Raw genomic sequence first — 9,522 nt, 5'->3', positions numbered from 1 at the left:
TATCGTTGAACTTACTTTCATTCATTTACCTCAACTGCATATTAAAAACCAGGCCACAAATGTCTAAAAGTATTGGAAAATCGAGTTATTTTCCGTTGATAAAAAAAATTGTGATGTGATGGAGCAATTTAGATATCGGATTTGATTTCAGACCGTCAAAATATATAAAAATATCATGGACTAATTTCTGAATCAAATATTAAATTTTGTGTTTCGTGTGCTTATATAATTACTAAGTACTTCCATTAATGTTATCTCGTCTATGAAAAGTCTATTGTCATTTTTCTCCAACATCAAAGACAAAAGAAAATTTTCTGCTTTTTTTCTCAAAAAAAGGTTGAGTTTTATAATTGCTGAGAGAGTACTATGAATAAAAATTAAACACTCTGCCAGTATATAAATCGTTCAAAAGACATTTCGCGAATAAGACATTCAAATGGTCAAAGAATAGATAGGTAGAGAAAAAGAGAGACAGAGCACAAGAGATTAGACTGCACAGTGCACAGCTCCATATCGCGACTAGATCTAGCCGTGAAGGGGAAAACGATCTTTAACCCAAGATGGCGCGACGACAGTTAATTCCAGAACGGGATGGTCCACGTATTTCGCGGTACTATCTCTATAGAGGTCATCTTTATTGTCCGAAAGGGTTTGCGATAAGGTAAAATACCAAACGTCGCCGATATTGGTTACGATAATCGCGCGCGTAAAGGCAAGACGCTTACGTGCAAATCGAAAAGAGAAGAGGAATCGATTTTACTTCTTCCGTGACCACGTTGGAAACTACAAAGACTGTTTGCTAATATATATTGATAGCGTAGAACTGGAACCCGATCTGCTAAACACGAGATCGCGAGACACATGAAAGCAACGATGGAAGGTAAACAGGAAAGGCGAAGAGGATTATTTAGGTATCATTATTAGAAAGTAACAACATGTTGATAGGAAGAAAAACAAGTTGATATTTGCATTCAATGTATACCATATATTTAACATAATATTTTAAAATAATTTAAATGTTTAAACATTATTTTAATGATTTGACTGGATACTGATTAAATCAATTATGCTGATTGCTAATTACACTAACACAAAAATTCAAGGAAAAAGCATTAATAATAAATGTAAAAAAAAATTAGTGAAAAAAAGTGTATATTTCAAATAAATTGTCAAAAAATTTATATTTCAAATTGCATTTATCTCAAAAATAATTTGTACTATTTATACTTTTAAAAACAATTACGATTCGCAAGTTTTGTGGAATTTCCTGCAAAATCCAATAACATTAAAAAAAATTACAAGATAAAACTGGTGTAAAAATGGAAGAGCTTTACTTACCGGACACGCATCGATAATGCGCTTCGAGATATTTGTGTGTGTTCGGGCAAGGATCGCCGAATTGCAGCGTAGACGCAACGATGCTGCAGTTCTGCTGGTCGTTGCACCTGCACGGGGATTCGACTCGCGTTTAACAAAATGACTATGGTACACCCTTACCACGTGTACCGCCATGGATCCAGCCCTGTTTCTTTCGTTTCCTCGATAGATGGGAAAAAAGAGCAACGCTCTTGGAGAGAAACTTTTTCGTCGAAATTCGTCCATTCAACTCGTATTCTTTTATTGAAGCCTAACAGCTTTAGTAAGTTTAGTTTGTAGATATTTTTATTCTTAATTCTTGAGATTTTCTTCATGATTCATTTATTTCAAAGAAAAATGCTTGTAAAATATTAGTTATTTAATCGTTATTATTTTTCAATATTAGAGGATTGTTATAAAAAGTAAATCAATCAAAATTATGAAATAACAAAAAAATTGAATTAAATAATAAAGAAAAAGTTGATTTTTTTAAATCAAATAAAATTAAAAAACAAAGGTAATAAAAAAAATTATTCATAAAAGAAAAAAATTTGTAAGGTGTATAATGTCTGGGCATATTGTTTAACATCGATGATCAGGTTGTAAGACGAAATAAATCCTTGCTCTTCAAATTACAGTTCCAAGATTATGAGGCTCTTTCGCAGCACATGAACGAAAGACGAATCCCTTGAGGTTTCTCGCGTAAATCCGCAGCCGCGCAAAAACGACATCAGAATAGAAAAATGTGAACCAACCTAAGCACTGGTAGTGAGCCTCGATGTACTTTCCGGTCCCAGGACAAGGGTCTTCCTCGAAAACGTCGCTGCGCACGTCCACCGAACAGGAATTACGATGATTGCACCTGCAATCGTCACGTGTGCGAAAATGTCACCCAGCGGAACGACTTTACAGAGATTTCCAAATTCTTCGCAAAATCACTAGCTGAGAATCAGGTGAGCACGACGATCCCGCGTGTATTACTATTTCGAGACTTGCGTGAGTTTGACTCTCTTTCCCTCAAAAATCTTTTTTAATATTTAACAAAATTGTTATATTTTGCTTAGTAATACTCTATAATTTGATATACAAAATATCGAAAGATATACAATAGGAAGTGTGATTAAATTAGAAAATTTTTTTCGCTTTTATAAAATTCACAAAGGATTTCACTGCATTTAAAGGATGAACTTGGTACACATTTTAGTAGCAAGTGATAATCGATTTATAAAGTGTATTAAATCATTTTACATTTCTCGAGCATTTTCAAAAATCTTCGCTCGGAGAACAAAAGCAATTTGTTAGTCTCACTGCAATTTCGGAACAAAAGCTCGGTTCTCCCGTTCGCGGATCCGTTCGTTGCATCCGTTATATCACGGTTATTCACGTGTGTGTGTGTGAGTTAGCGTGTGACAGTAGGACAATGAGTTAGTAATGACACGTTCGCAACAGTTTCAGACATAAGCACAAGTTAGGCGCTCGAGGTAAGACAGACGAGGATTCTAGTCCCAGATCCGGACAAACGAACGTATGTGTGCATGAGAGAGTATGTATATAGAAGTGTGTCAGCACCGAATTACAGAGCCCGCCCACAATATCCCACGGTGTGTATATATACAAAGATTAACCGCATGCAGAGAATGTTCCTCCATTTTCGAACGTGGACGAATTATTTGCGCAGCTTGCGTTTGCGGCAAATTATGTCGATATATATTTATATAAATTCGTATCGCTTGATTTTTACATGCGGTAACAATTCATTTCTAGATAATGGCCGCGGTAATGAGATCTGGGTTTCTTTATTCAACTAAATTAACATTCGTAATGAAACTAAAGTTGTTGCGTTAAAACCGATTCGCCGATTCGTTTGAGTGTACTTCGCCGACTGAAAAGATAACACGGATCTTTTTTTCGCAGAACTTTCCGTTAATTTAGTTTTGCGTTTGTTAAATCTTTCTTTCTCTCATGGCGTATTTGAAGCTCGCTCGCGTTAACAGAGAGAATAATCATGGCGAATTTTACCCGCGTGACAAAGTAAATTTTTCCCGTGCACGCGAAATCGCGACACTTTAAAGGACAAAGCGGCGCGCGGCTCGTCGACGATCGTTAGGTTGCGGAATTATTCTCTTCCGAGAGAATCTCGGCAATTCACCGCCGCGTTCTCGCTGTAACTACGGGACTTGAAAATATTTAGTATCACAGTATTGTCGTAATAAACTTTCCACTCCGCCGAACTGCCGAGCACGCTTGACATGATTTCTCTTCGTCAAAGATTTCCTCGTTGACGGATTTTCAAAGAGGGACTCTCTCGGAAATTTTCCTGCAAAGTACAATAAGGATGGACAGAGTGTTCCATCTCAAGACGAAGGTTTCAGTTCACGTCGAGTGCATTTTCGTTCGATCTAAATACCGGCCAATTTTTTATAAATTGCATTAAAGTATAATTTAATAATCGCCCGATAGACAATTTATTTTATTATGGTAATGTACGTGTTTTGTGTGTGTGTGTATAGTTATATGAATAAATCTAAATCGTTCCTGACCTATCGCATTTCTTTTATTTAAATAGATAGTTCCATGAAAACATTTTTATTTAAATAATAAAATTGTATTACACTCTAAATACAAATATTGACCTCTTACTGAACTGATTCGTATGTATATAACATGTATTTTCACATGCAAAATATATAAATTTCCAATTCCAATCACTTTTTTGTAGAAACTATACACCTGATACATCCTTAATTCTCTTCTCTTTGTTAAGAACGTGATAACATAGAAGTATTGCTGTTACATTTCAACAAATGATTAATTAAAGGAAAATTAGATAATTAAAGTGCTTCTTTATTCAATTATGTGACTCCATCCATTCATAAAATCAAACATAAAAGTATTTTATATCGAAAAATAGAGGTTATAGCTCAACTTTATGCATAAGAGTCTAAAAATTTTATTTACACCTTTACTTAATCCATCAAGGTAGTATTCCAAGATAGTAGGTGTGAGCTTTGCACCTACAGCTTGTTTATCGCAACGCGACTCGACGATCGTTACGCTTGTTTTAATGGTCCATTCGCTAGTCCGATCGAGATTACCCAGCGGACGTAAAGGTTGTCGTTGCACAAGTGCAATATCATTCGGTGAAACTGAGATTTAACGTAACAATTTTATGAGAGTGCGATGTAATGCGATACTTCATTCGCAAGTGCGACTGGCGTCGCCGAAATTAAATTATCCTGCTTTGATCCTTGAACGCTAGAAAATCCAAGTCGTCGCATTATAAATGTTATTTTTTTTTAAGCGATTGAATGAAATTAGGACAGATCCGTGCTCAGTAATTGAGACTAATTAAATAATAACAATAGCTCTACTGTTCTGTTTAAAGTGGATGTGAAATTTTGACTGTTTTTCAATTAAAATAAAAAAAATCCGAGATTTATAATATATATCTATACGTCTCGGAATTTTTTTATTTTAGTTAGCTGAAAAACTTAACATCCTACTTTATTATATAATTTCATCATTCGGGTTAATAAGATAGAAAAACTCTTAAAAAGTAAAAAATTTGTACAGAAAAAATAGATTTTATATTAACACACAGAAAAAAAGATTTTCTCTGTCGCAACTATAATCTTGGTTTGTTATAATATATTTGCTGCCGTAATTGTAAATTTATAAACTACAGCGAAATGGTTTGCTATTGCTGCTATAATATAGATGTCACAGCTAGGACATTAGCTATGATACCTATATTTTAGCTGTCCATATTTTACACCTGCCATTTAATTACCATACATGTTTTTAGTTACGACAGCTACTTTCTTTTTTCCGTGCAGATAAAGTCATCAAATATCGAATTCCAATCGCCGATAATAAGAGAGAAAAAGATTTTTTTGAATAAAATATTAGTAAAAAAATAAACTTTGGAAAAAATATATTTTGGATCAAGAACCGAACAGGATTTAAAAAATGCATTTGTGCTGATTTTTTTTAATTTGAAGATTGAAAGTCACTAAAGAATATTTTTGGAGTATTCGATGGCAAAAATTTATTTGAAGCATTTCACTTTTCAATGAATATTTCAGATGTTTAAGATGAATGTAACAGTAGATGACTCTTCTATCGATTTTAATCCACGTAACATTCGCGCGCAAGAGCCGTTTACGTAGCAGTCAATGTTTGCGTCAGTCGTGTTTACGGCCGTCACTTCCCAAAATTCTTGCGGGTACGCCGCGAGCAACAAGTCGAAAGCGAGTCGAGAGCGAATCGAGAGCGAGTCCAAAGTGTATCGGTGTTTCGGCACGTAAACAATCGATTCATTGTCAGTTGAATGGTAGTCGAACATATTTTTCTTCGTCCACGATGTGCGTTATTCGCGAGTGTCGCGAATGCCGAACGGAGTTAAGCACGTATCACACTATGCAGTGCAAATTGAGAATTGCGGATTGAAGATTAGAATTCAATCAGAATTTAATCAGAAGGAAACGAATTGAAATTAAAATGATCTAACTAGTTAAATTCTAATCTCTGATTCGCAATCCTCAATCTCCAATACATAATGTGAAACCATATCAGATTAGAGCTTGAGATTGAGATTAAATTTAACCAGTGTGTGTCAAAGTAAAGGTTATTAAACTTAACATTTTCTTTCTTTTGATTGGTTAATTTCAATCTCTCTCAATCTCAATCTCTAGTCTGATACGCGCTTAACATGGGTTTAACAGAATGCCGTTTGGCGTTGCGGTCGATCCACTCGCAGCGGATTTGGATTCTGGAGCGAACGAATCTAGGATCGGTATTCATATTGTTCGTTTTTATTTTAAGATTGTGATTAAGTCACATGGCGAATTCGATTGAATGCATTAATGAGCACTAGTACATAACCGTTGCACACTATTTTAATCTGAATGTAAAAGTGAAATGCAAATATTTCGAATTATAAAATACATGGAATATTTTATGAAGCAGCACAATAAGTATATTAAAGATTACGCGGTTTAACTCGTTGCTATAATATTTGTACTAAATATACTTTTTTATGTCAATTTGTGTACGACGATAGTGTATCCAACCCGATGCGCTAATCCGAGAATAGTCAGCTGATTTTTTTTTACATAAACGATAATCTGAAGTGTTTTTACACCTCAATTAAAATCACTCTTGCTAACAACATATTATTGTATATTATTGTATATTACTGTTTTATTAGTATTTGAGAATATTATGAATACGATTTTAACTTTACAATTTTCTAAAAAAAGTAAGTAGAAACCAAACAAATATTAAACGGAATAAGCACGCTAAATAATTTGTTATAGCAGTATTTGTAACAAAAAATAGAGATAAAGATTTAAATTGATATAACGCTTTTTTATCGCAGGCTTTCGACAAAATTGCATATTTAAAGATACGTAATAAAAATAATTAATAAAAAAGAAAACCATGTTAAAGTTTGAACAATATTTTACAATTCACAATTTTTTTCGCTGCTGTCATATAAAAATATTCCTATAGGTGACTATTCCCGGGGACTATTAATATATAGATACATTCATTATGTATTTATTTTGTAACTGAGATATTAAGATATTAATGTCTTAAGAATCTATATAGCTCTGTGATTGGTTTATGACATTTTAAGACTGTGCTTAAGACCGTCTTAAATATAAGAACGAACTATAAATATCGGCCTAAGTGTCTCATCTATCGAGAGAGATGCCATAAGCTCTGCAATATCGTGCACATCGGGAGCTTTATATCTAGTGTGTCTGGAAGTATCGACCAGCGTCAGAAGATCATTGCTGGACAATTAATCGAAACAAGGAATTGACGGCTCCGCTACGATATTCGGTGAGTGCAAGCAGTGAGTGAATAATTTATATTATAATTATAAGCTCTTTATTCTGTATTTACTTTGTTGAATAAAATAATGGAATTCATCAAATAGGAGAGGCAACGTCCAACATTTTGCTCGATATTTTTTTTGTTAATCCTATTTTGGTTTTTATTACCTCCTTCTTCAAGGAAATGCAATAAGTTGAGGGTGCTTTGTATGACTAAAGCTGTAAGATTTTTTCGTTATTCGAATTCTCTGCAATTGATACTAACGAGAAACGAAGTTCCTTTAGATTAGCTGAGATGGTGAGAAAAAAATTAAAAATCTGAAGGAGAATAATAGTTTTACCATTACCACCAATAGTATTGCCAGGAGAATAATTTCTTAACATTCTGACTTTTACAAAACGTCGAATAATATTGGATGATAAACCTTAGTGATTATTACATTTTTGTACTTTTCGTGTTCAGGAATTTTTCGTGCTCTCGGAATATTTCGGAGAAACGGCGCTCAGTACGATGATATTTTGGTATATGAGGCGTCTTCCCGGCGTTATCTTCTGCTTGTTATTTCGGGATTATGAGTTTCCGCGGGGCTTTTTGCATGCGCCAAGCACTAAAAGTACGTTCGCGAAATTCGATCAAGTGTCAGACGGATGACACGTCGTATAACACGGTGTAATTCCGAAATCCCCGGGACAGCAGAAATTTACAGACGCTTTCTCGTGGTGACGGACGGCGCGGGTTATTTCACCGGAAGAGTCATCGGAAAATCAATCGCGGACAAACGAAACGACGAAATTCTTATCGTTCTAGCGGGAGAATCGAACGCTGTCGATATGTTGTCGCAGTTCAGACAAAGTATCGACAGGACGCAAAGTTCCGCGCTCCTGATGTAATTGGGTCCGTTCGAGATTAGTTCGTTACAATAGGAATAATGATTTCAATTATTATTAGGCGGTTGTGTCGCCAACAATAGTTACCGAATTGCAGAATTTTGTTCCTGCGTTATTGACGCGTGAATAGCTCTTCGAGCGCGGTAGCGAATCTCGTCTATTTTGCTCAGTAAATTTGTGCCAACGATATAAAGAAAAGGATCGACAGCGAGATTAACAACGCGATTAAAGCCGCAATAATAAATATGTCTATGTTGTAACTATGGTTTATTAATTATGCATCGAGTAATGTTACATTGTAATTATTCATACGATTCGCATAACAGTTTCCAATATCGTGACGTAAATGTGGTCGCGTTATCGGCGGCGTTTCATCAACAACCGAAATTACGGTGTAGCCAATTATAACGCACTGGCGCTTTTATTTGTTTAACAGGATGTGTCGACGAGGTTATCGTTTTCTCAATGTTAAGTGATAACATCCATTTCTGATAACGGAATTTCCACGATAACGATATTCGTTCGTTAAGTATTGGACTTAAATTAAGTATCTGTCTTAAACGTGTGACTATCCAGTGAAATAAAGTAGACGTGTCCGCAGCCGATAAAAACAATAGTCGAATAATTGAGACGTGAAAAGTTATCGTTATTATTAAAACATTGTCTGCTCTTAATCTTAGATCCAATTTCCTCCAATTTCATTCGTGAGTACTCTAATTTTAAACGAATATAAAGATTGTATACTTTAATTTCGTAGAAAAGTAATTTTCTTTCCGAACTAAATGCTGACTGATTATTTGGAAAAGATGTTTATAGTAGAAATTACAATTTAATGATGTTTATTAAGCTCTTTCTATACGTTAATTATACGTTAATAATTAATGTAACTATTTGCGTATAGTATATTTTTAACTTATCATAAGAGAGACGTATGTTTTTTTTATAAAATTTGTATTTCAATACGGTATGTATTCAAAAATTTAAGAACCAACGAGATTCGTGCGAACACATACTTTTTGTATCAAAGATTCATTATTCAACTATATAAACAAACATCTTATCATTTATGTGCAATTTAATTTTGTGAGCGAATCATATGATTGAACATTAATCTAACTGTTGAATTCATAATGTCAAATTATACCCAATTTGAGTTATTTTCAATCATTAATTCTATTCATATTCGCCACTGCTTCTCAATACGTCGTTAATTTAATTTAACTAATAAATAGGCGGTAAAAATAATGACGTTTATTATTTACTAAATGCGTATGCTAATACGGACGTTGTTTACTTTGAAACTAATTATAGAAATGGATTGATTTACATTTTGATACACATGAAAGTTAAAAAGTATCTAATAATGTAGATGCAAAATTTGTTCAAAACAAGATCAAAACAGTCATTAATTTCGCGAATTCGGAGCGGCTGTTGG

At 34.1% G+C, this 9,522-nt stretch overlaps 1 protein-coding gene across 6 annotated transcripts in view; it reads right to left on the bottom strand.

Moving 5' to 3' along the window:
• Nucleotides 1-9,522, bottom strand: part of LOC108760811 (latrophilin Cirl) — a 355,183-nt gene that overhangs the window by 24,058 nt on the left and 321,603 nt on the right. For all 6 annotated transcript variants that reach the window (XM_018507013.1, XM_018507016.1, XM_018507015.1 and 3 more), the window contains exon 4: nt 1,339-1,445. In XM_018507013.1, the coding sequence (XP_018362515.1) occupies nt 1,339-1,445 (107 nt within the window). The remainder of the gene's footprint in view (nt 1-1,338; nt 1,446-9,522) is intronic.

The sequence above is a fragment of the Trachymyrmex cornetzi genome, unplaced genomic scaffold (genome assembly GCF_001594075.2).
Source record: "Trachymyrmex cornetzi isolate Tcor2-1 unplaced genomic scaffold, Tcor1.1 scaffold23, whole genome shotgun sequence".
Taxonomy (NCBI): domain Eukaryota; kingdom Metazoa; phylum Arthropoda; class Insecta; order Hymenoptera; family Formicidae; genus Trachymyrmex; species Trachymyrmex cornetzi.
Note: the sequence above shows the minus strand (reverse complement) of the source record. Positions and strands in the feature narration are given on the sequence as shown.